The sequence below is a fragment of the Papio anubis genome, chromosome 2 (assembly GCF_008728515.1).
Source record: "Papio anubis isolate 15944 chromosome 2, Panubis1.0, whole genome shotgun sequence".
In the NCBI taxonomy this organism is placed as follows: domain Eukaryota; kingdom Metazoa; phylum Chordata; class Mammalia; order Primates; family Cercopithecidae; genus Papio; species Papio anubis.
In genome coordinates this window covers 61,924,564-61,951,812 of record NC_044977.1, presented here as the reverse complement: position 1 = coordinate 61,951,812, position 27,249 = coordinate 61,924,564, and the positions used below count along the sequence as shown (strand labels likewise).

The following is a 27,249-nucleotide window of genomic DNA, read 5'->3' as shown; positions in this document are numbered from 1 at the left end:
ACTAGAATTATAGGCATGAGCCACTGCACCCGGACTAATAGGCCACTGTTGACTAGAAAGCCTTAATGATAACACAAACAGTTTATAAACACTTTTATAAAAATTAAGACAATCTCACTCTGTTGCCCATGCTAGAGTGGTACAGTAGCTTGATCCCAGCTCACTGCAGCCTTGACCTCCTGGGTTCAAGCAATCCTCCCACCTCAGCCTCCCAGGTTGTTAGGACTACAGGTGCACACCACTATACCTGGCTAATTTTTGTATTTTTTGCATAGATGGGGTTTCACAATGTGCTCAGTCTGGTCTCAAACACCTGGGCTCAAGTAATCCACCCACCTCAGTGTCTCAAAGTGCTGGGATTACAAGCATGAATCAACATGCCCAGCCAATTAACACATATTTTGTATGTTATATGGATTATATGCAGTATCCTTTATTATTTTTTGTTTTTTTGAGACCGAGTCTCACACCGTTGCCCAGGCTGGAGTGCAGTGGCGTGGTTTTGGCTTATTGCAGCCTCTGCCTCCTGGGTTCAAGTGATTCTCCTGCCTCAGCCTCCCGAGTAGCTGGGATTACAGGCGCCCACCACCATGCCCGGCTAATTTTGTATTTTTAATAGAGACAGGGTTTCACCATGTTAACCAGGCTGGTCTCAAACTCCTGACCTCAGGTAATCTTCCCGTCTTGGCCTCCCAAAGTGCTGGGATTACAGGCCTGAGCCACCATGCCCAGCCTATGCTGTGTTCTTACAATAAAGAAAAAAAATGTTATTAAGAAAATCATAAGGAAGAGAAAAATATATTTCCTGTTTGTTAAGTGGAAGTGCATCATCATACAGGTCCTTATCCTCATCCTCCTCAAGTTGAGTAGGCTGAGGTAGAAGAAAATGTGTGTATTTTAGGATTTGCACAGTTCAGACCCATGTAGTTCAAACCCATGTTGTTCAAGGGTCAACTGTATATCTATCTATCTAGATAGATAGATAGATAGATAGATAGATAGATAGATAGATAGATAACGTTTCTTATTGCTCTTTCATCAGAAGAGTAATGCTAGTGAGTGATCTGAAATTCAGTGGTGTACCATAAACTGGCAAGAAACCTAGCAAATTGTAATTTATATTCACAAAACACTTTTTTCAAACTATGCAAATCTTTACATCTAACAGAAAAACAATAAACAGAATTCTAGAACCTTTGGAATAAATAATTCACTAGCAATAGATATGTTAAAGTATATTGTTTATAGAAAGGACCAGAGTTGAAAATTGTGAAGGAACAGCCTGTATTTTAAAGGTAAATTTTATGCCATTTTTCCTAAAAGGAATATGGTTCACAGCAAATTTTAGATCCATAAAAACTTTATCTTCTAGTGACTTTTAAGGTTCTCTTTCTTGACAGGAACTTCAAGAATGGCAAGATATTTCTTTCTTTCACTTAACTGAAATGTGACTATGAAGATGCTGTAAAAATTTGCAAACTAGGTTGTAAATAGCAGCAATGAAAGCATTAACTCTCATAGCCACATTTCCAGAAGTGCACTTTACATTATGCTGGAGATAGATATTAAGAAATAAACCTGAATGCTTATATAAAAAGTCCAGCCTCCTATTTTCCAAGCACAGTGGTATAATTGCAACTCTAATTTATGGCGCATACTTCGTAGGACTGCTGAGTAATTATACAGGCCTCCCGATGTTTTATATTCTTTTCAACTTTGTTTCCCTCTGCTATGTGACCACTACAAAGCGAGTATCCCTAAATCACTTATTATTCAGGTTACCTAATTTTTAAGAAAATGAATTTGCTATTAACATCATTTTCTTATATAGCACTGTAACTCATAAATGTTAAAAATCATTCTGCTCCTTAATTTTCCAGCTAACTCATACACACACACACACACTCCTACATATACACATACAGACACACACACTCAAAGATTCTAATAAATTCCTGATATTTACCCAATGTAGACATGTCTAACAGTTCTGCATGACTTGATCTGAAATATTGGACACTTCAACAGTGCAACAAAGCATGATTCGTTAGGGATAATACTAACCAATCTCATTTTTAAACTGATTACAGGGATCCAATGTGAATAATTTGCTGCTGTGGATTATTTGGAAACAGTTGTAGCACATTTTGTTTGTTGCTTGAGGTTATCAATGTTTTCAGAACACTATCTTCCTTTCATAGTTCTTTTGAGTTTAATATTTATACAAAAGCCCAGTTTACCAGATTTTTCAGTAAATGTAGTATGCTGATTATTAGAGGAGGATTTGCCGGAAAACTCCTTTACATATACATAGTGCAAGTATCTTCAGATATTATCCTCTTCTTTGCTTTAAGTAGGTCAGGTTCACCATGAACCGTTCTCCTCAAACCCCTCCCCTTCATATCCTTATCAAATTCCCTTTATCACTGTTGCATCTAAATTACTACCTTCTACTTTTCCACCAAGACACTTTTAATAATAAGAGCTTCCTGCTCCTTTCTCAAGCTCTTCTCTTTTTCGGTCATCAACTTCCCCTTGGAATTAGGAAAAAGTCCTTGCAGATTTGGGCTATTAAATAGGAGAGGACTCATATATCAAGTCCTTAAATGTTCTGTCATCATGAGAATTATTTATTGGAACCCATTACCTGTGCGACTTCACAGTTCTTTTTAGATGGTTTGTCTGAAAAGAATAAAGGCTTTTCCTTGAAATGAAATCACTTTCTTTGCTATCTAAGGAAGAAAATAGTTGAGTCTAATCATTAAGAAACGAGAGGAGGATTGCTGTAAGGACTTGAGTTGATCATGGAAATTTCCCCTATGCAAAACAGATCTGAAGGTACAGAAAACATAAAAATAATATCCCTGGGAAGAGAACACCCAAGTATTAATGCCAGCTCATAGCAGGCTTTATTGAGCTTAACAGAAAAAGTAAATACAGCTGACATACCCTCAAGACTAAACTTTTTGGTATCATCTCTGTTTATCCCAGACAGTGATTTCTCTATTCAGTTTTGTGATGTGGAGATTCTTCCGAAGGCCTGGAAGTGTTCAAAACCATTGTGCATAGCCTCGTTTTGGGGGAGAATGTTATAATTTGCCTCCAAATCCTAAGTAATCTGTGACCTCTACCCACACATCAAGAAAGGTTAGAAATCAGTCCTAATCCCAGGAATTGTCATCATTGTCTCTAAAGACTAAATGAATTTTAATCCAATAATCAACATATTTAATGTGTGCCTGTTTGTATATAAAGGATTGTGTAAAATGATAGGGAGACCAAGAGATGAATACGACCTGGGATTTGAGTTCTGGAAATCATTTGGGTAAATGCTGTGATGATATATTCAGGCAGTGTAACATCAATGCCACGTTGAGTAGATTCGGCAGCTTTGGAAGGTCGTGAATTGGCCATTATGCAATTTGCCCAACACAGTTTATACTTATTCGTACCATTGTAAGAGGAAGTTGATCATGGGAGAATGGTTGAAATAGATGTGTGTTTCACAAGGTACAAGACTGGCACTTCTCCAAGTACTCAGATCATCTCGGACGGTACACAGTATACAGACACTAAAAACCACTGAGCAACATAGTTCTCTTAACACTCCTTCTGAGAGTATCAAGGGGAAACTCATGATTGGTCCTAGCATGTCTGAACACTTTTGAAATCCTCACTAATCCCTCTTTTACCAAAAAAAAAAAAAAAAAAAAGTAGTTCCTAGGCTGAGAATCCTGGGAGACAAGTTTACCTAGCTAGAATATAATACCTTTGGTGTGTTTTTACCACATTTATTTTTTATGATTACCACTATTTATGGCAAGTGGATACTGGTTTCCATGTATCATAGCAACATCAAGTTTCCTTTATTCTTTAATTTTGAACTCTGAGCCATTTAAAAAATATTGTGACTATTGGTTATTAGAATGATGCTAAAAATAACAACAGAAATGATCATTGCAGCTAACAATTACTAGTTGTTTACCATGCATCATCACAGTTATAAATGTTTCACAGGAATTTTACATTTAACCTTCTCACAAAAAAACCTATGAAATTGAGGTGCTCATTAATTATGACCCCCATTTTAGAGATGGCAGTCTGGAGCCCAGAGACGCTGAGACTCCCAAGTCACATGTCTAGCAGATAGAGAGGCAAAGATTTCAGCTCTCTGGTAGTACATGAATAGGGCCGAAATGGAGACATGTCAGGAGTTCAGGAAAGCTTAGAATGGATGACTGTTGGTGATACTGAGTTTCTGTGCTTCCCAGAAGGCAAAGATGCAGCAGCTTTAGGGGGCAGGGAGAGATCTTGGAGATTTTAAGTGAACCTTGACAGTGGTGTTCTATCGTGATAAGTGAATGGACTAGTAGATTCCACTTTAGTTTTCTCTCTTAGAAATATTATAAAGTTCTGGTATAAGGGGTTGAAGCAAATAAAGCATGATCCTGAAAACACCAAAGAGTTGCGAATTGGGTGCACAATTAAAACATTTTTTGTTTCTGGCATGGCCAATATTGCTATTTGTCTTGTAGAAATCTCTTCTCCTTACTACATTATATAATCTATATAGTGGGCCCCCCTTTCTAATTAATAATTAATATTGTCTTCCAGGCATTTTAGTTACCAAGTGGTAAAGGAAGCTTCTGTGATTTCAACTTCAAGTTATTTTTCACATATTCTTTACTTTTGCTTCTGCTTTCAGACACATTAAAAGGGACACAGATTTCTCAATATTAGGAAAAGCTATTTCGACAAGTAAAATTAGAAAGCAAACAGAAAAAAAAGAGAGAACTATTTAATTATAACCAAAGATCTAATGGCAAATTTAAAGAAAATCTCTTAAATGCGGTTACCTTTTTTACTTCTCATTTTCTTTCTTTCCTATACCCTCCAACACTGTAGGATGGCAGGGTAGGAAGGGTACAGGCTGTATAGTGAGCCCTGAGCTCAAAACTCCACTCTATTTCTTATAAATTACATTGACCTTGGATGTTTTAATTTGTTTCTCTGGATTTCATTTTTCTTAACTGAAAAATTAGGATAATGATACTCCTCAGAATTGTGCAGATTAAATGAGATAATAAATTCAAGCATCCAACAGCACCCAATAGGATGTTGTAGGTGCTTAATAAACTTCTTAAGCATCTCCATGTGCCCAACACTCAACTTAGTATATTTACAGTTTTCCTCTGGGTCTCTTGGTCCATTTCTGTCCATGTCTTCTTTATTTCTAATTATTTCTAGAGACAGCTGCACTTTGTTATTAAACTATTCTTTTACAAGCTACTCTACTGTCCTGATTTTGTTATATAAAACTTCCTGAGTGCCTTATATATTTTAATAAGTTTTTTCTCATTATAAAAGTTATATTACTTATTATGATGCTTTGGTAAAAGTATATGGAAGTATAGAAAATAACAAATAATATTGCTTTAAATAATATTACTTTCCTGTCCTTACCCCCATTCATCCTCACAATGCCTTATGGAATTATGTTGAAATTGTCTCAGGTCCTAAATTCTCAGAAGAAAGGAATTTTAAATCTTATATGAATGGAAACATGGAGAGATCTTGCATCAATTAAATATAGCAATTTAAGAAACAAATTTTAGACAAAATGACATCCAAACATGTCCTTTACTTTATTTCCTTTTCCCAAAGACATGGTGTTTTCAGTGTTATATGTTTACCATGTGAATAAATAAAATCACAAAATCTTACCAGCCCAAGAAAAGTATTTCTCATGTTCATCACGCACTGTGTCACAAAGAATAATTAAAATTAACTCTGTGATCTTTAATACTCATCCAGCCCCAGGCAGAGAGTTATTTCCAGGTTATTTTAAAGGGCTTTCAAACTGTTGTTCAGAGGAAGTTAAACCTGGATCAAACCAGGTTAAACAAACACAAGTTTATTTTTTCTTTTGAGCAATGCTGCAGACAAGGGCAATAGGGTCTGAACGCAGCTTGTTCTTCAGGTGGCCTGAAATGCACAGGTTGTTCAGCGGTTTATTAAACCCAGATCTTACAACAGAAAGCAAATTATCTCTAAGGGAACGTTGTCACCAGGGTGTCTGTTCAATAGTGATGTCTGTTGCTGTCACAGAGACTACACAGAAAGATCAATGACAGGTTTGCCTGAAATTACCCCTGGAGTAGATGTCTCTCTATTGACCTACATTTAAATTTGTTATCCAAAATACCTTTTTTTTCATAAGATGGGGAGCAAAGCCATCTTCTAGGGGTCTCAATTGACTCTTTATGAATTGCACATTACCACAAAACAATATCTCTTTCTTTCTGTAATTCAAAATAATTCATTCCTTCCCATCATGCTGAGAATTTCCACGTATCTTTTGAAATCAAGTGTGTAAGCTTGGGCAAATTTCAGTTAAAAGTTAAAATACCTTTTGAATTTTATTAAAAGAGATAGCCAAGGAAATTCAGACCAAAACAAGTCTTTTTTTTTTTTTTTTTTTTTTTTTTTTTCTTTTCAGAGAAAAGTCTTGGTGTTATTTGCTATCAGGTAGGTCTGTAGCATACAGCCTACCCATGCCAATAGGCTTTTCTAATTTCTCAACTGGCACAAAGCCAGGGACCCCTGTACTGCATCCATATGTCAGCCCTTGCGGTCACAGGCTAATTCTCCTGTTGATAGGTTGAATATATGAATCTTTATCCTTGTCTCTTCATTGCCACCTCTCCACTCCTTCCACATCGTGACTATTTCTTGGGCATTGTATTCCACAATTATGCTGTATTGCTGTTGCCTCAAGGGTGAATAAAGACAATGCCTTTCTCATAAGCAGTTCAACTTCCAGGCAGAACAGCTTAGAAAACCATAGGTTGCCATTTTGGTATAGACCCTCCCCTGTCTTATTTTGGTTATAATTTTAATACTAAAGTAAATATTTATTGCTTGGCCAGAGTAACAAGAAAAATATCAAATGGGAGATGTAGTTTAATCCAATCAACAAACTGGGTTAATTACAGAAGAAATTAAAATTGCAAGCAGGCCCTAATCTTTTTTTTCCTACTGGACTTTTATTCTTTTGTACATTACCCATTACTACCCCCAAACTGTTTTTTATACTCCTCATTTGATTGTTGCTGTATCACCGGGAGAGCAATAATTGCAAGTCTCTGTTAGCTGCTGTTGGGGAAAGACCAAGCCTTCTACAGGCTGGAAGGAGGCTGAGCAGTGGGCATGGGAGGTGGTGCCAGGCCCACAGAAGCAGAACCCCTCCTCCGTATCACTCCCTCTGCCCCTGTCTAAGGGCTTCAAACAAAGGTTAACAGCCTTGGGGGGTTTTCTCTCTTGATACCTATTACAGGTTAAACAGTGTCCCTGTAAAAATCATATTCACCCAGAGTCTCAAAATGTGACCTTATTTGGGGCCTTTGCAGATGTAATCAAGTTAAGATGAGGTCATACTGGATTGCATAGGCCCTAATCCAATGATGATGTCCTTATATAAGGAGAGGGAAATTTGGATACAGAGGGAAGACAGCGTAAAGAGACACACATCCGCACCATGTGATGATGGAAACAGAGATTGAAGTGATGCCTCTGCAAGACATGGAACACCAAAAAAAAGGGCCAACAGCCACCAGAAGCTGAGAGAGAACCAAAGGTTTCTCCCACAGAGCCTGTAGCAGCAACCAACCTGGCCAATACCTTCATGTCAGACTGCCATCCTCCACCACTTCCAGAGTATAAATCTTTATTGTTGTAAAGCACCTGGTTTGCGGTGTGTTGCTATGGCAGCCACAGGAAGCTACTACCACACCACACCCATTGTCCCCTCCCACTCCGTTGCTCTGTTCTCTCTGTACAGTATGTCTGGAGTGGAAACATTGAAGAGGGGGTAGATCATGTCCTTATAACCACAGGCTAACCTAAATCACTGCCCCATGTACTCAGGCACATGCTGCTGCTGGTTTAAAGTCAGGGTTCACAGTCTCCAAGGCCTGCAGGGGCCTGGTAGGAACATTAAAGAGAGGTTCAAGCCAGGAATGGATGGGAGCTAGAAAGCCCAAGATCAGGCTGCTGCCCGTCTCCTCCAGCCTATTGGTGCCCTGAGGGGATATGTTGCCAGTATTGCGCTATCTTCCCCTATGTCACAATTAGCCAGGAATGGGCTTTTATATGAAATCACACAATTATTCGATTTTTATTTTAATTGTGTAGAAAAAGCAAGTACATCTGTGGCTGTGAAGTTCCTCTGGTCTATTAACGAGGCGCTCGCTGACACATGCCCAATTCTGTCCTGTCTTATGATGTACGAGAGACCTTTGGTTGGGGGATGCCTGTCTAACCACCCTCATGCTAGGGCATCGCTGATGGTGCCTGGGGTCAGCAGTCTTTCCTTCCTGGAGCCAGGCCTCCTGTGACAGCTCTGCCATCCTCCACTCTGCCATCCTTCAAGTTTGCTTGAGCTGAGAAGTAGTCTTAACGAAATGTAAGTTAGTCGCTCACCCCTTGCAGAGTTCAATTAACAAGAGTGAGGTCTGATATAAAGAAAGTGATTTATTCCAAAGCTGGCTTGAGGGAAGAAATACAGGTGTCCTGCCTTAAGTGTACCACTTCACTTTTGGAACAGAAAGCGGGTACTTTGAAAAGGTAGAGGAGGAAGCAAGCAAAACAGGTGATACTCTAGTGCCTTATCTACTAGGTGATCGAGCTTGTGACTGCTGGCACCTTCGTGGACAGGACTAGGCTGCAAACTCACCAGGTGGGAAGGAGTTTCATATCTCTTGAGGCAGTCTCCTGGTGGGAGGGAGTTTTGTAAAATTGAGGCAGCCTCCCGGTGGGTGAAAGTTTCTTTCTGGAGTGCCTAAGCACATAGTTGATGAACTTGCCCTGGAGGGAGTGTCTGGTGAAGGGGAGGTAAAAGGCTGTATTTGCATTTCTAAAGGGCTAAGTAGGAAGTGGGGGACCAGGGGAATGAGAAAAAAAGAGAGAGAGAAAAATAATTAAACTATCTTAGAGAAATGGGGCTACTTGGTGACAGTAGCAATAATTATTTTAACTATGTCTGGGATTTTGTAATAAATTTTAGCTCTTCAGGAGTCTAGCCTCCCTTGTAATGTGTAAATCTGTTGTTTCACTTTCAGGCTTTCAACTTTCAAACATGTTTTCTAGAACTGATCATGTATAAAAGAGAGTAGAAGCCTCTTAAGGCCCTTTGAGTTTTTGTTTTTTTTTTTTTAATTGCACATAATTTTAAGTGAGCTACTTTATTCTTGATCTAACAATAATAAAGATGATTTAAAATTTAACAAAACAGTTTGTCACTTTTTTGTGTATTATGTTTGTTGAAAGGAAATGATCACTGCATAATTTCTTTCTCTGCAGAAGGGGAGAAGTGGTTTTCTAAGTTGTATTCTAAAGGGATTTATTTCTAAGGAAGTGTTTCAGTGTGACTTAAAGGCAAGCAAGGATATGCTGTCTCCCTCTACAGCAGTTAGGCTTCCTGCTGAACTGCTCAGAAAAATCATAGGTCTCCATTTGGGGATAATCCTCCTCTTCTGGGTGATAGAGTGAAGTTGGCAGCTTTTGTCATATGTTACTAAAGCCCCCCCAAAAGAAAAGATCAGCATTTTTAAAGGTCCTGTGTCCCCAGACTGGTTTTGATTTATAGGACTGACAATGTCAACTCTTCAATGGCTGCAACCCAGAGCCTCATATGAAGAAAGAGAGATTCAGTTTATCTCATGAGTCCAGATTTGTTCCTATCCTCTGTGGATCCAAAATCTCCAAATGACAGTGAGGGAACAACTGCTTCTCTCTGCTCTAGGTAATTTACTGTGTTGTGAATTAGATGACCTCTTTTCATGTAGGGAAAATTAAGTCTTGTGTCACGTCTTTATTTTTACTACTTGCTCCTTTATCATCTTTGACTTTTCTCTGTTACCATCAATAATTTAAAAAGGGCCCACAGGTAGGTCAGGACTAACCTATTCTAAGCCAAGAACAGATGTACATTTTCAATTCTTTTTATCTTACTCCATCACTATTCATAAGTATTAGGAGGAGCTCAAAGTTCAATATCACCCTAATAGCTACAAGTCAGTCAGTTGTCTAAATTGAGGAAACCAAGATGAGATGGACCATAAAGGAAACTTTGAAATCTCATCCCGAAACAAACATGAAAATAAAGCTATTGAAGCTGCGTTGTTGTCTGAGGTAATACCCGACGTTTGACATCTCATGCCAAGAAAATTAAGGACACGGACACACACAAGGAGTGAGTTTAGAGTCGAAGTGTAATAGGCAAAAGAAAGAGAAAGGAGAACAGCTCCCTCTCTTGCAAGAGAGAGGAACGTCCAAATGGGACTTCCGGCTTGTGTTGGAGAACATCGGATTTTATAGACAGGCTTGAGGAGGCGGTATCTGATTTACACAGGGCCCAAAGATTGGTTAGACCAGGTGTGACGTTTACATAACTCGTGGGGAAGTTGGCTGGCCCACCCTAATATTATGCAAATGAGGTCTTTGCCTGGCCAGCACCACCTTGTTGTCTACTTCTTGCTGTACACGTGGCTGGCAAAGAGAAGGGAAGATGCAGCCACTATTTTAAACATGCCTAGTCCCAGGTAGTCTTTTCCTATTGGCACAGCTGCCAGCATTCACCCATAAAAGCTTCAAGCTTGCTTGTCTATGTCTGCAGCTCGATTTTACAAGCTGCTCTTTGTTAGAAAAGAAAATGATTTGGGGGCTGCTTTTCATTAAAAGGAAAACCTTACCGAGGACTCCCCTACCCTCACTATCTGCCTAAATAATTTCTCCTTAACTCCTATATCACTATCCTTGGACTGGGTTTAGGTACTATATTCATATAAAAAAAAGAATGTAATGTTAGTAGAAAAACCATTTTTCTAAGTTGGTAGAGGATCCAAATTGAAAGGAAGAAAATATCTAAGTATTTATATTGAGTTGCATTTCAAAATTTCCTTGAGCTAGCCAAATTTGTACCACAAGGGCAAATGCTAGCTTTATAGCTTATTTCTGGCTTATAAAAATCCCATAAAACATTGGCCGGGTGTGGTGGCTCACTCCTGGAGTTTGAGCACTTTGGGAGGCTGAGGCCCTCAGATCACTTGAGGTCAGAAGTTTGAGACCAGCCTGGCCTACATGGTGAAACCCCATCTCTACTAAAAATACAAAATATTAGCTAGACGTGGGGGTACACGCCTAGCTACTAGGGAGGCTGAGGCAAGAGAATCGCATGTACCTGGGAGTTGGAGGTTGCAGTGAGCCAAGACCGTGCCACTGCACTCCAGCCTGGGTGACACAGCAAGACTCTGTCCAAAAAAAAAAAAAAAAAAAATCCCATAAAACACATTAAAAGCAGCAGGTCAGATTGTATACTTAGCCTTTATATGCAGAAAGATATAGCCAAAATTATGTGATACAGCTGTGTATGAAGAAATATCAGGTACTTTTTTTTTATATTCAGAGCTGTGTGGTTTTTCTTGCATTACAGATAGCATTCATCAATCTTCTACCAAAAAGTTCTGTCGAGGCAGTTATCACAGAATCATCATCAGAATCCATTCCCTCCATTCTACTTTTACTACCACTGTCACGTGAACAAGTTCAGTAATTTCTTGGAAAGACTGCACTTTTCCTGTTGTAAGGGCTGAAAACCCAGTTTCTAATATCTTAAATTATTGGCTTATATGACTGAGGCATCCAAGGTGTTGACTTCCACCACGGACAGAAATGGGCTCAAAAATGTCATAAGGTCTCTGCTTCTCTTTCTCTCTCTCTTTCTCTTGGGCTCTGTTTGTCTTTGCTTGGCTTCCTTAAGGCATGCTTTGTCTATATGGTAGGCAAAATAATTGCCAACAATTCTAGATTCCCATCTTCCAAATTTAACAATCCCAGCAGAAAGAAATTGTTTTCTCAAAGAGCTCCTGGTTTTGATGGCATGGTTCTACACGAATCACTACAGACAAAAGAATAGGGTCTCCTGACTGGCCAGCTCTGGGTCCCTGCCCATCTTTATACCTAGATAGTTTGTGAAACAGCTTTACCATTGAAAAGAGTAATGCTCATTTTACTGTGCACTTATAGAAATGTGTATGTTATCGTATAGAACACACTGGCATTATTTCTAGATATATAATTATCAAAAGTAATGACTTATTATGAGCTTCTTGAGAACAGAAACAATAATTTCACATCACTAAAAAATAGCACAAAGCCTAGTATATAGGAGGTATTTAGTAAAGAACTATGAATAAATGAGTTCAATATATCATCCCCCTTCTGTGTCTATTTGGTGTCACCCGTATGCTTTGTGAGGCATCATAATGTGTTGTAGGACTTCAGAGTGGCAGAACTACTCAGCAGTTGTCTTAGCCTTGACAGAATCCTTTGTAATTGCTTGAAACAATGGGTCCAGGAAGGCACAGAGCTTTACTTAATAGAACATATGACTAACCCTGGTCTATTCATGACATATGAATAGACTGTCTCACTGACATATGCCCAGGTACCTGTCCTGCCTGGTGCATTTTACGTGTCAGGCATCATTCTAAGCACTGCACATATTTACAACAACTCTATGAGATATATATGGTTACTTTTATTATCCCATTTTTACAAACAAGGAAACTGAGTTACTGAGAGATTAACTTTCCCAAAGTCACACAACTCCTAAGCAGTAGAAGCATGATTTGAGCCTAGACAGTTTAGTTCCAGAGTTTATGTTCTTAGTTACTACACTGTATTGCTTATATAAAGAAGTGGTTGAGTTTCTCAAAAGAATAGTTTATCAAACTTCACATTACCCCCACATTTGGATAATAGTAAGAATAAGTGGTCACAGCATATGATGTGATTTAATGAAGGCTACTGAAAATTACCCCTTCTACAAACGATCTCCCTCACTGTCCTTCTCTCATCTGGAGTTCTAAAAGAGTTAGGCTCTTACCTCTTCGCAAATAACAATGGGAGAGTTAAGACCCTAAACCAATATCAGGCACTGAAATCTTTAAAATTAATAATAAAACAGTTTATAAAATTTTTTTGTAATTTCACAAGGCCCATAGGAAATTGGACAGGGAAACTCTGAGGACAAGGGGCAAAGAGAGCCTTGTACTAAGACTGTTAAAAGCTAGCTGGGTTTTATGCAGTGCCAATACCAAAAGTAGGAAGCAGGGATGGAAATGATGGTGGGGAAAACATTTGAAGAGTGTGGAGCACTTTAAGTTACGAAATTTTCAACTATCTTATCTCATTATAGAAGGGATTTTAAAAACTGAATTACACTAGCAGTTCTCAGCTGGGGTGATTTTGACCCCCAGGGTATCTTTGACAATCTCTGGAGACATTTTTGATTGTCATGACTTGGGGAAGGGTTAGAGCTATGGGAGTCCAGTGGGTACAGGCCAAGGATGCTGCCCATTATCCCCCCTAGGACAAATAATTGTTCCGTCCAAAATGTCGTCAGTGCCAAGGTTGGGAAACTGTCTCAGAGCTTGCATGAGTAACTTGGCAATGCTATATACTTGACAAGTTTCAGAGTCAAGGCTAGAATCCAAGTCATCTGATGACAAATCCTTTACTTGTTTCCGTATTCATTTCCTTCAGCATGTCAGAGTTTGATACAGGCGATGGCTTCAGGGTTTTGGAATGGTCATGATACTATTTTTAATGGTATAAGTTATGAATAGGTGTTTTTGCTTTTAAAGAGTCATCTCACCCCTCAGAATATTTAATATGCTCCAAGCCAGTGTTACCTCATGGAAGATAAGCCCATACATAAAACACAAATGTCACCTTACATATTTAATTCTCATATGCCAGCATTTCACAATTTCTAGCAAATTATTTTATAAATGGAATGTGAGTAACTCCTTTAAAGCTATTTTTGTTATTATTGAGGTAATTAAGATTTGTTCTCCACTCTGTTTTTGTCAGTGCATCTGCTTCTTGGCAAATGAGGTATCAGATGGTCTTTATTGAGCAACTGTTATATGCGTATCTGTGATGTGAGTGAACAAAAGGCCTTCTTGTCTGTGTCTTTTTTTTTAGCCAGAGTTTTGATTTAGCTTATGCTAAATTATTTTTTTAATTGTAGCTTTGAGACATTTTATTATAAGAAGTTGGTAGTCATCTGTGTAAACTAATAAGAACTTAAAATTCATCATACATTTACTTATTTTTTTTACCTTGATATTCTAGTAAATGTTTAGCTTCATAAATTTTGGCTGCTATGTAAGAACATTCTCCTTTATCTGAGTGATGTGATTTAAGAGAGTAATTTGTTTATGAGCATCACTTGTTCTTTCTTTATTGGCAGGAGGTCTTGCACCTCTGCTTCTTATTTTGTCACTTTGGGTTCAGACATCTCTGTAATAGCCATCATTGAGGGCAGATTTCAGTAGACTTTGAAAAACTTGTTTTACCTGAGGCTCCATATGCTTCCTGGTTTGCAAAATATAATGACCCGCAAATCCTTCAACAGCAATGGTTAGGCCTAACAGTTACCACCTCACTGGCCATGGCTCCAGCTCGGCTCCCTTGCCTCCACCAGGAAAGGAGCATGGGTCACCCCAGCCCAAAGGCCAAGGCCTCCAATGCCAGGCCTCTACCAGAAAGCAACATAGGCACCGCCAGCAGGTACAAACTGCCCAACCACAAGTGCTCTCATGCCCTGTCTGCATCTTGTACCTTGATTTGGGATGACTCAGTTAATTTGCGTATTGATTTCAAATTGTCAGAAATAACAGTCAAAATACAAAAATAAGGCTGATTTAATTACTATGTTAAAAGAAAATATATTAAGATGATGTTGTCCAGTGTTTCCTATATATACAAATGACCAAATAAGATAACACTTTTTTTTTTTTTTTTTTCCAGATAGGTTCTCACTCTGTCTCCTAGGATGGAGTGTAGTGGTGCCATCTTGGCTCACTGCAACCTCCACCTCCTAGATTCAAGCCACCCTCCCACGTCAGCCCCCCAAGTAATTGGGACTGTAGGCACAAGCCAGCACACCTAGCTAACTTTTGCATTTTTTGTAGAGACAGGGTTTTGCCATGTTGCCCAGGCTGGTCTCAAACTCCTGAGCTCAAATGATCCTCCTGCCTCAGCCCCCCAAATTGCTAGAATTACAGGCGTGAGCCACCACACCCAGCCTACCAAACACAATTTTAAAGATGAAAGAGAACCACTGCCTAGTAAATATCAGGAAACATCTAGGAATCTTGCTGACCCTATCTTACCTAATTCTTGCTATCAGTCTATAAGATGGACATTGTTAGTTCTATTTCATAGAAGAAGAAGTAAAAACTGAGAAAGTTAAGCAAGTTGCCTTTAGTGGTACAGCTAGAAATGACAGCACTGGAATGTGAACTCCCACCCCTCTGATTCCAAAATTCTTTGTAGAGTTCTTCTGCCTTCATACCCTCTCATCAGATTGAGTCATAGATCTGGACCAGGTCTTCGGGAAGACTGTAGCTTCTCCATCCAGAAAAGCCTTCACAAAAGTATATGCAGCATTCGTAACCCAGTGCATTTACATCTTCACCTGTGTTTTTAAAATGCTTACTCAAAAGTTCTATGAAGTGAGGCTCTGCCCATCCTAGACCCCTTGTTTCAGAGATTTGGAAGGACTCTGTTAAGTCTAGCACTAGTGCCCAAGTAGTTCAACCACTCTGAATTCATACAACATATTATCGATTTTTCCCTTAGATTATTTATTTATTCATGTATTCACTCAGCCACTTAAGAAATATTTCTAGTATCTACTACATGCCATCCTGTGTACTAGACCCAGGAGGTTCAGTCGTAAGACGAACACCATCCGTGCCCTCAGAGATGCTACCATTCCATGTGATAAGACAACTAACAAGCAAACAAATAAAATTTCCAGATTGAATTTAGTGGGAAGAAATAAAGTGGCTGCAGGAAAACAAGGAGACAGGGAGACCCACTGTAAACAGTGAGTTGGGAAAGATCTATAAGGAAAAACTGCCTCTACGCTGAGATCCTGAAGGTGAGAAGGTGACAGCTGTGTCCAGATACACGGAAGGGTGTTCAAAGCTGGCAGAACAGCAAGTGCAAAGGCCCTGAAGTGGGAAGGGTTTCTAATACTCTAGGAATATGCAGAAGGCCAGTGTGACTAGAGTTCATTGAAGAGTAGAGATTAGAACAAAATAGTAAGCAAGAGAGGCTTTTTAAAAAGCTAGATCCATTAAGCTTTATAATAAGGCTGCAGCAAGAAAAGTTTTCAGAATGCAATGGCAGAGCTAAGGACATAGCTTTAAGCCAGGAGAGTGATATAATCCGGTTTAAATTTTAAAAGATCATCTGGCCACTGACTGAAGAATGGATCTGATGGACAAGAGTAGAAATAGGCAGACCAATTAGGAGGCTGTTTTGATGGACTAGGTGAGAAGGAGGGAGTGGAAGAGATGGAAAGATGTAGGCAGATTTGAAATAAAAGAGAAATTTAACAAACATTTACCTTGAATGAGCTATCTGTGTACGTTTTTTATTTCTCTGACAAGCCTCTAAGCCAAGCTGTCTGTCTTACTCATCTTTGTATTTTCCTACTTCTCTTCTGGTAGTCACGTTGAAAACAGAGTTCTTTAAAATTCTTCCTCTTCCAGATTTTGCATCTGTCAACAAAAACATTTTCTTCCCTGCAGAAAGTAGATGTTTGTCCCTAATTGTGGGGCCTGAGGTTTGCTGTCCACATTTGCTATTCTGCCAAAGTCACACTGAGTTGTGGAATATTTTAATTTTTTTTAAGTTCAGTTTTTACATCTCATTAAAAATGTATTGGCTGACATATTTCAGAAATAAATATGTTAATAATACCTCATTTAATTTAAGGCTCTCATTTAGAAAAAAACACTTTCAATGAAAAGACTTAAATTGATTTATCAAGGGATTTTTTTCTTATTCCTCATTAGCAGTTATAAGACTAATGGTGATCTACCATAAGCCTTCCCTTTGCCTAATGTGGTTAGAGCTACCAAATAGAAATTGTCACAACCTATCGAATATTTATAATGGTTATTCCAACTGGCTGTTGAGACCATTTTAGCAAGAAAAGAATTAAAAACTCTAAACAAGTCACATATCTCATTTTGTTTATGTATACGTAGACAAATACCCTAAATAAAGATGAGGCTGTCAAATAATGTAGCAATGATTTATGCTTTGAACAATGACAGAATAACAGAAAAAAAAATGCAATAAGTCATATGAGATAAATTTCACCATTTTTGGTTCATTTACTTTGATTTCAGAATTACCGTTTCTGAAGATGGAAACCTCAGAATCATCAACGTTACTAAATCAGATGCTGGGAGTTATACCTGTATAGCCACTAACCATTTTGGAACTGCTAGCAGTACTGGAAACTTGGTAGTGAAAGGTAATGGCTAACCCAAAGAATTCAAGTATTAATATATGTGTCCTCATGTCTAATAATGTAATCTATAGAAGTGGCATCATTCATATTAATATATACAGATATCACTGTATTGCTAAATTAATTCATCACAGCAAACATGATATGATTAATAATTCTTAGAAAACTTCTGGTAATGAATATGACTGAAAGACTATCTTATTTCAGAATCATCCAATACAATTTTGAGAATTATAGCCATTGTATCTATTATAGTATTATAACTAATGTTATCTTCAATCCTTTAATTAAATTTCTTTCAAGTCTCTATAGATTTGAAATTCATGTCTAGGAACACTATTCCAACAAATTAAAAACTCAAGACTCATGTACTATTTTTAGCAAACGTTGCTTAAACAATGACATTGGTAATTTTTAAGATAGCTGTCCCGTTTATTCAGAGATATGGATATGGCTTTTTATACTAATAAAAGGCTTTGATCACCTCTGTGCTTTGCCTTAGTCACTCAGCGAACCTTGTCAGTTTTAAGGAAATAAAATTCCCATATGCCATAGCCTGAGTGATTTATAATTTTTGTAGCAGAAAGTCCTTTATGCTGTTAGCAAAGCACACGAGTGAAACTATTTCAATATTAGCTTCATGGCACAGGCTGGAAGTCCTAAGTAACCATTGAAAAGGAGAAAATCTTAATTTACATTTCATTTGCATTTCTTTCACTTTATATATTGCCCTGTCATAGGATTTTTGAGTTGAAGGGAACTTGGCAATGATTTGACTGAAGAAGATGAGGCTCACGTTGGTGGTTCTCTCAAGGTCATGAGTAGCTGAAGGAGACCTGAACCCAGATCCTGATTCTGAGTTCTTCTTGGTTCTTTATCCTGCACCAGGAAATTTTTTTACCCATTCTTCCTGTTTCTGAGTAATTTATACAGATGAGTCATATCATATTATTTCCTTCTTGCCCATTTGTAGCTCCCTTTGTGAGGATAGATAAAGGCAAATAAAAATATCCAAAAAATTGCCTTTAATTTAAAGAAGAAAACTACAGATTACCTAATTGTGTATTTTAGGGTCTTTAAAAGTTGGAAATGTACTACTCTTTCAGGAAGTCTTTTTATCATTAACATACTTGACGATGCAGATAGAAAATTGGAAGTCCAAGAGTTAGAACTAAATATATGTTTATATTGATTCCAACTATTTCAGTCTATTAATTACTTCCTCAGAGCACTAGCATCAGTGTGTGACTGACTGCTTGTTCACTCTGTTTCATGGGCAAAGGAAAAAGAGGTTAGATAATATTTGTAAAGCACAGTTCTAGCTAGAGGTCTTTGCTAATGTATGACTGTTTTGGCTAAAGGAAGCTTAGTAATCATTTAGGACCAAGAGAGATCTCAATGTTTCAGAGCTGGTTAGACACAGAGCTAGGATCTGTTATAGATTATTTGTGAGTTATGGAGATACAAGAGAATATTAGGTTGACATCTTAAAATCATAGTTAAAAGGCAGGGATTCCAGTCAGAGTGAGCTGGGTTTGAATCTCATTTCTACCACTTACTAGCTCTTAGACAAGACAATTAGCCTGTGTGGGGATAATAGCAGTGCCAATCTCATGGAGTTGCTTTGATAACTGTGAAAATTCATGTTAAGTGATTAGTGTGGTGCCTGGCACCTAGGAAATATTAATAGTTGTTTTGTTTATAAACGTATTTTCATAAAATGAGGTTGTTTTGATGACTGTGGTAATCCATGCTAAGCGATTAACAGGGTATCTGGCACCTAAGAAATATTAGTATTTGTTTTGTTGTTTATATATTTTTAAATGGATATGCATGTATTCTAAATCATGCTGAAATGAACATTTATGACGTTTCCACCCAAATAGAATAATTAGCAAAGAGAAGTGAGCCTCATATTGTTAAAAGTAGGGTATTTTCACAGGTAGGAAAAAGGTATGTTCTGTATTTTATTATCATCCTTCATATAAATATTGACTTCCTTGGCTCTCCCAAGAGTTGGCAGAAAGGAGAGGCCTCTATTTCCCATCAGAGTTCATATCCCAGTGATACCACAAGCCCCAGGACAAAACCATTCCCAACGAACTGTGCAGTTCCCTGCTGCTCATCTTGCACTGAATCATGGTGCACAGCCTACAGATATATCAGGGATGAAATATGTTATGGTTGCCTCATTTTTGTGTGGTTATAAATATTGCTAAAATAGTAACTTCTACCTATTCTAACAAACAAAATAATTTATTTCTTGCCTTCTAGTAACATGCAAACAGCTATTCACCCAAATAAGTATAGGATATAGTTTTAGGCAGTTTACAGTTACAATTTTTTTAAATTTTGGTAACTATTTGTTTCTTTCAAGGTATAATAGGAGAACACTGGTTTTCCATTAATGGCAATTAATGGAAATACAACAGTATTTCAAAATGAATTTAAGAATGAGTCAGTACAAAGAAAAGTACTAAATATGCATTGTTATAGGAGGATATGCAAAAAATCATGAAGATGGTATATGTGAATGTCTAAAACTAGGAAACATGACTTGAGGACAATTTCCAGAAGCGTTTTAGTGGATTTATAGATGCAGAATTAGTATGTCCTGCCTATGCTAGCCACATGATTTGCTGAAACAGGCACAACACTTTAAAAACTGAAATTTCCTAATAGGTGACAGAAAGAGGAAGGACTGAGGCAGGAAGAGCCTGACCCAGCACGAAAAGAGGAAGGCAGCGATGTGTAGGTATGGTTAAGGGATGATGTGCCCAGGTAACCTGATTGACAGGTAGAATTCATGTGTTTCCAAGCAGACTTATTTCTGGTAGTGGCTCCTGGTTCTGAGCTGCAGTTAGTTTCTCCACAGAGGTCCTCTGATTCTTATATTCTTCTTCTAGGTGAGGTGGGGGAAAAAAGCTTTATTTGGCCGATATGTTCACGGGAGTTAACAATCCTGTTACTTTAGATAAGGTCAGAAGAGATTTGGGAGATCATTTATCTCCCAGTGTGGTTGGTTCTGACTCCCATTAGCATTAATGGGAAGTATGTGCGTCTGCAGAGGGGACATCCACACTGCTAGGTCTCCGAGAAGGACATTAACATAAACTGAGAAATATGATTTTAAAATCTGCCCCATAAAGCACGATATAGGCAGAGAAAACCATTCTGAACTCCACATGAACTGTGCCAAGTCCTGAATCCCACATCAAAATGCTTGAGCCCTACACCTTTAATGCAAATGTAACAGCTTAGCCCGAAATATGACTGAGCGCTGTATTTTAATTCAATTTTGAGATCTACAAAGGGACTAATTTATCAGAGACGGTGTTCTCTAACCTTAAAATGTGCTTGTATTCATTCCGATTTCCTCATGTGTCTGGGATTAAAACACCGTGAAGATCAGGCATCAGAACACATCTTTTCTAACCTTTTTACAATAGTTCTATCATTAACCGTGATTTTAAAATCCAATTCTCTTTCTCCCTACCCTTGCCCCCATGTTTTGGAGAGAGGCTGAAGATAGCGTCAAACACAGGGTCAGCAAGTAGGGGAGGAGAGGGAGGCGGCGCCATCTATTCCACCAGATACAGGAGGTTTAGAATAAACCTCTGACAAGCAATCATCACATGGCTAAATATTCAGATTCTGCATGAGCAGGCTTCCAAACTGCAGAATTCTGACAGGTGCCCAGGGGGCTCTTGATTATCATCCCATCATCTGAATTCCTAAATTTTACTGATTTTATTTTTCAGGCTAGTTATAATATACTTGGGATTTGGTTTTCTGTTTCATTTTAAGCAAGAACAGTTAGTTCTTAAGTCAAACCCTCAAATCCTAACAGAAAGCATAATGTTTGACCTTTAAACAAAAATGTGGTTTTGTGATCATTGACATCGTTAAGAACTATATGGAGGGCAGGGTACATTTATATGCAATATTGTACTTACTAAATCATGTTTATCTGTACGGCAGAGTTAAAGGGGTGGTGGTGGGTGGGGATTTTGCGTGACACAGTGCCTCTGCTCTACAGGTTTCATAGGACAGATATTTTTAAGTAGCAGGCCTAGAGAAGAGCAACTTAGAGTATTTGTTTGGATGCAGTTCAACAAGATAACTATGTTAATTGCAACCCTCACTCCTACTGATCATCTCCAGGACTCGAAATGTAGGGCATGAAGCTGTGGATGCTGTTACCGTAGTCATCTTGCTGAACTACATCCAAACTGACCTTGAGCAATTTTGCAACTGGTAGTTCCAGACTATACTTTGGGAAACACTGTCCTACACCAAAGAACTTTGTACATGCATGCCACCTAGCGAGTGAAAGTTCACTAGAGTACATGTTAGAAATGCAGATCTCCTGGGCCTCACTCCTACCCTAACAAATCTAACTCTCTAGGGAGGAGGCCTGGAAAAACCTACATTTAAAATAGATACCCTAATTGATCCTTATACACGTCAGAGTTTGAGAACATTGTATTTTCAGGGGTTTCAAACTATGCCCTATGGGCCAAATCCATACCTGTTTTATATACCCCAGGGGCTAAGCTACGCGTGGTTTTCACATGTTAGCTGGTTGAGAAAAACACCAAAAGAACAATAATATTTTTGGGTGTGAAACTTACGAAATTCATCTTGTATTTTTAGTAGAGACGAGGTTTCATCATGTTGGTCAAGGCTGGTTTCAAACTCCTGACCTCAGATGATCTGCCCGTCTCGGTCTCTCAAAGTGCTGGGATTACAGGTGTGAGCCACTGCATCCCCCCACCCCCGAGACCGTGTAATCTGTAAGTACCTATATAATATCTTAAACTTTGCCACTTCTGCAAAACCTTAAATGTTTACTATTAAGTCCTTCACAGGAAAAAAAAAAATACTTATCCTTTCTTTGATAACTTTTTCTCTTCCTCAGATCTTCAAATTTCTGTCCAAGGTATAGTCTGGCCAAGCTATACACAACTTTTCTTTTACCCCTGCTGATCTTGCGTGCTGGAAATTTCCACATGTCCTTGAGTCGGATTATTAGCTGGAATCGGTAGGGAGTTTTCTTTCCCAGGACCTTAGTGTCACCCCAGTATCCAAAGGGTTGACTTTAGAACTTGGATACAAGTTGAAAATCCAGAGGAGAGGTGATAAATCATTGATTGAGAGGGAGGAGGAAAATTACTTGGCAGACACTGGAACAATTATTCAATTTGATTCTCCAGCATGTGGGGAGGATTCACACAGCTGGAACCAGAATAGTAAACTAAGAAGACCGTAACGTAAGAAGCACATCACCTGGTGTTTTTTAAAAAGACTACTCACTTCGTAAACCTCCCACTGTCACCAGCCTAAGTCAGCTGAACTGTTCCACCTTTACCTCATAATTCTCAGACTGCATGTTCTTTCTCTAATAGCATTGTTTTAATTTTGAAATTGACTACATAGTTTTACCCTAATTTTGTCTGAATTTTAAAAGAGTTCTTTTGGCTTTTCTGTTTATTTAAATGTCTAAATTCAGTGCGTAGAATTACTTTTATAATAAGACGAAATAAATTTATACTTTAAATAGCTTTAATAGAAAAGAAGTCTTTAGTAGCAGTTAACTAAGATCACACATACACCTAACAAGAAATTATTTTGTATTTTCATTCTTCAACCCTGTAAACCAAAGATGTTCCTGTGGTTTACTGAACATTTAATGGATTCCTTTATTGTCAGAAAGAGTGCTCATTGTTCATCCCATAGGAAGTTTATTTATGTTTAAATGAACAGATTTCTTCTCATATATATATATTCTTACCAGCACCAAAGAGTATCTACAACATTACTATTGCACACTATATAAAATTCTTCTTCTGTTTTAACCGTAGGGCATTGAGAAATATCAACCTTTCCATGCATAGCATAATAGATGCAATAAAGTAGAGTTTTTTCAGTTGGAACTTTTTTTGCAAATGAGTTTGAAGCAGCCCACATCTTCTATGTAAAATTGTTCAAGGCTTTATCTAGATTTGACAGGGGATCAATCAGAAATCAGTAACTTACAATGACAGTTGGCTGCTAACACACAACAAAAGCTTTTAACATTGGTCCCTTATAACTGAATACACTTCAACCGAATTAGATGTCTTCCACTGGAACCAATTATTTCTAGGTGATAATTAAGGGTATTTCTAATAGGATTAACACAAATTCTGACCCCAGGCATCTAGAGTAGGAAGGAAAAGTTTGTCATTAGAAGTGCCAAATGGTAATCATGGTAGGTCCCTCAGTAGAAGAACATCTGGCCAGAACATTTCAATACTAGATCCTGTTAGATCTGAGATCTGTCACACTGATGGTAGGAGAATCTGAAAAGAAGGGTAGGTAATTGTGCCTTTTGTTCTTCCTGTGTTCACAAAGCGTGACATAACCTGGAAATCTGATGAAACAGGGCGTGATTATTTCCTCTGACATTCTTATGGACATGTGTGAGAGCCACAGAGATTGAGCAAATAACATGCCTTTGGCAATATCAATCATAAATAGAATGATTCCCCTTTTGTCCAAATCTCTCTGTAAAAACCTTCTCTCTTTTTGTAATGCTGATTGCATACCATGCCAGTCTGCCCTGACTCCAGCCTGCCCATTACTTCTCCATCCTTGGTCAAGAGAGGGAAGATATAATTCCTTAACTGTTACATTTGTCTATGCCAACTCTGTCCTTTCATAGCAAAGCCTCTATACTGAAGACAGGCCTCACATTTTTGCTTTTGGCATAAAAGACACTCTGTGGGTCAAGAAGTTTGTGCAGTAACATCACCTCATTAATAATCAGGGAAAGGCAATGTAAGCATCAGTGTGGTGTGATTTTTTTACATATGAGATTGGCAAAAGAGAAACACCTAACGGTACCTTTTGTTAGTGACTATGTGAGGAAAATAGTACTCACACACTCTGAGTAGGGATAGAAATTGGAATAGATGCGGTGGAGAGCAAGTAAAATTGAGAAAGTGCAATCTCCATGGCCCAGCAATTCCATTCCTGGGCATTTAACCTAGTGGGATTCACACATGTTCCGAGGCAGACTTGCAAAGATGTTCCTTGTAGTGTTGTTTGTAATGAAAAAAAAAAAACAAGGAAATTAAAGAATAATACATATGGTATCATTTTGTTTAATATATTGTATGATTAAATATAAAATTAGTAATATAAAATAATATCTTATAATGTTTGCATACAGAATACACATGCGGCATAAGCACTAACTCAATATTTTGGGGGAGGATGCCTGGAGTGAGATTATGTGAAAGGACTTTAGCTGTGTTGGTCATATCTGTTTGGGTAAATTTTTAATATATATTCATGGCGGGAAAAAGGCCGGAGGTACATGAAAATGTGTTAAAGCCTGCTAATTCTAGAAGAGGGAATATGAGCACATATTGGTAAATTTTCGTTGTAGTTTTATATGTAAAATATTTCAAATTAAAAAGAATACCTCAGGTCAGAATCCTACATGGTCAGATATTGCAGGCAAAGCCATCCAGACAGGAGGTCTGTTTTTTCAGGTCTCTCTCAGCTATTGTAGAAGAGATACCTTTCACCTGGTGATATTTAACCCATTCCATACAAATAATTTCTTTCTTTTAAGGAAAAAAACTCTCCTATAAAATGAATTAATGAATTCTTTTGTAATGAATACTTACTAATCAGAATAAACAAAACAAAAAAGGCAAACAGAATATGACTCTTTGGCTTCATGAAATGTGAAGCACATAATTAATTTCTTTTCCAACAATTCAAAGAGACTTACGTTATACTGATTCAGTTTAATTGAACTTATTACCACAAGAAGATAATAAGAAGTATATTGAAGATATCCATCTGGCTTGCATTGAAAACCTCACATGTTTCATTCTTCATGGCTGTCATAGACCATACTAATTGCCTCATTTCAGCTGTTTTGCAATCAGTGTGATTTAGCTATTAATGCGATAAGATTCTCACTCAAGAGGAAGTTGATATTAAAAAGCATAGATCTCTCATCTACCTCTGCTACCACTTCTGAACACATCCTCAGCATTATTAAAGTTATATATTTTTGAAATACATAAATAAAAATCTATCTTTTTCTCATGCATATCTTTTTAAAGTACATCTGTCATCTTACTTCTGTCATCTTGCCATAGAGCTATTCCTTTACTAAAGGAAAGAAATGGTTTATGTTAAGTTTTTCAGTTCATTAAATGTTTAAAGCTCAATGTAGGTTGTTCTCAAACTATGGAGTCTTTAAAAATAATTTCCATAGCTTCAAAGGAGTTTAAATGGCTAATTGTGTAATAAATAAAGAGAAAAGAAAAATTAGGCACTTTTACCTTCCGTTTCTAAATATCTGAACTTCCTGTGGTTTGAGAATGATGCTTTGTCATGTAGACTGGTTTTATGTGCACATGATCTCTCAGAAGAGGAGCTTGTGGTGTGTCTATGTGTATGTTTTAAATTATCTGTCTCCTTGGATGTTAGAGGTGGTCCCATGAGGGGAGACAACAGTTGGTCCCAAGTCTGAAAGGGAAAGCTTGGTCTCTTATAAACCTTGATTCAGAAAGGAGATGTGTCAGAATAATTCATGAGTGAATCTCACCTTCCTTTTTTTGGCATTTGTTTTCTGTGCCAGAGGCAGGAGGAGTATTACTCTCAAAGAGGCAGCCCCACCAAATCATGATTGAATTTCTTTGGCTGTCACAGGCAATTAAATTTAAGAAAACTGCCCAAAAGACTTTAGGCCTTTAGGTTAAATACAGAATCTGACCAAGATGAAAGCAAGTTAATTAACATTTTCATCATCTCTCTCTGATTTACTGTAGAAGATCCATTTCTAAAAGGTTAAAATGGTTGTCTCTTTTATGTATCCATTTGAGGAGTCGAAAGGAGGTTCCTGGTTATGGGAGAGGAAATGTAAGCAGAACATAGAGTAAGAGTGGCTTTTTGCGTGGCCTTCTAGCAGGTCTATAATCAGTGTGCAAAAGTGCAAGACATAATTAAGTGAAGATTAGCAACATTGCTTTGAAGATTTCCCAAACTGGAAACCATACCAACTGTCGTCTTATTAACTATTTCCCCTTTTCTCTCTCTTCAAAAGTAGAACTGCTTGTAAATGTAAGTAAAGCTTGGATTCTGCTTAGAAGAGGGGGATCCAAAGGGTCAAATCAGAACTGCCTTCTCCTCCATGTATACTTTCACAAGCCTACGTCTCTCCTGATAGAACATGTATCTGCCTCCATTGGCTTTGTCACAGCATAGGTAGAACACCTGGTCACTGTGCAATTTGTACCAACACTTCTTCATGTGAAAGACAAAGGAAATTAAATTATAATGACAGTATAGTTGATGAAGGGACACTCTGATGCAGTCCAAATATGAGGGAATAGTCAAAAGGTACAAAAGACAAAACCATCTCTTCCTTCTAGGCCATTGTGAGCCATCACAATGTATGGCTTAGAATCATGTAGGAGTTTTTAAGTAAATGCATATTCCTGGACCCTACCTCTGACCTGCAGAACCAGAATCTTCAGGGATGAGACCCAGGAGTTTTCATTTTCAACAAGTTCTTCAGGGAATGCCTATACTCAACAAAGCCTGCAAACCTAGGAGCTCAACCTTTCGGAGGCAATACGGATAAACAAAGACACAGAGCTGTGTTCAGAGTACAGAAGGAACACAAAGGGAGGCGTAACCAAGAGGTAAAGGTGATAATTGAACAGCGAATTGAAGTATGAATAAGAGTCTGCCAAATTTTTTAAAATGTCAAGGTAATCCCAGGAAAAGAAATTTATCTAATGGCCCCAATATATGAAGGGTCCTAGCATATTCAGGGA

The 27,249-nt window shown here is 38.0% G+C and overlaps 1 protein-coding gene across 1 annotated transcript in view; it reads left to right on the top strand.

Annotated features, from left to right (window-relative positions):
* The window catches only part of CNTN4 (contactin 4), an 891,247-nt gene that overhangs the window by 799,161 nt on the left and 64,837 nt on the right, over positions 1–27,249 (top strand). Inside the window, exon 14 of the mRNA XM_031662718.1 lies at positions 17,277–17,404. Coding sequence (XP_031518578.1) covers positions 17,277–17,404 — 128 coding nt within the window. The remainder of the gene's footprint in view (positions 1–17,276; positions 17,405–27,249) is intronic.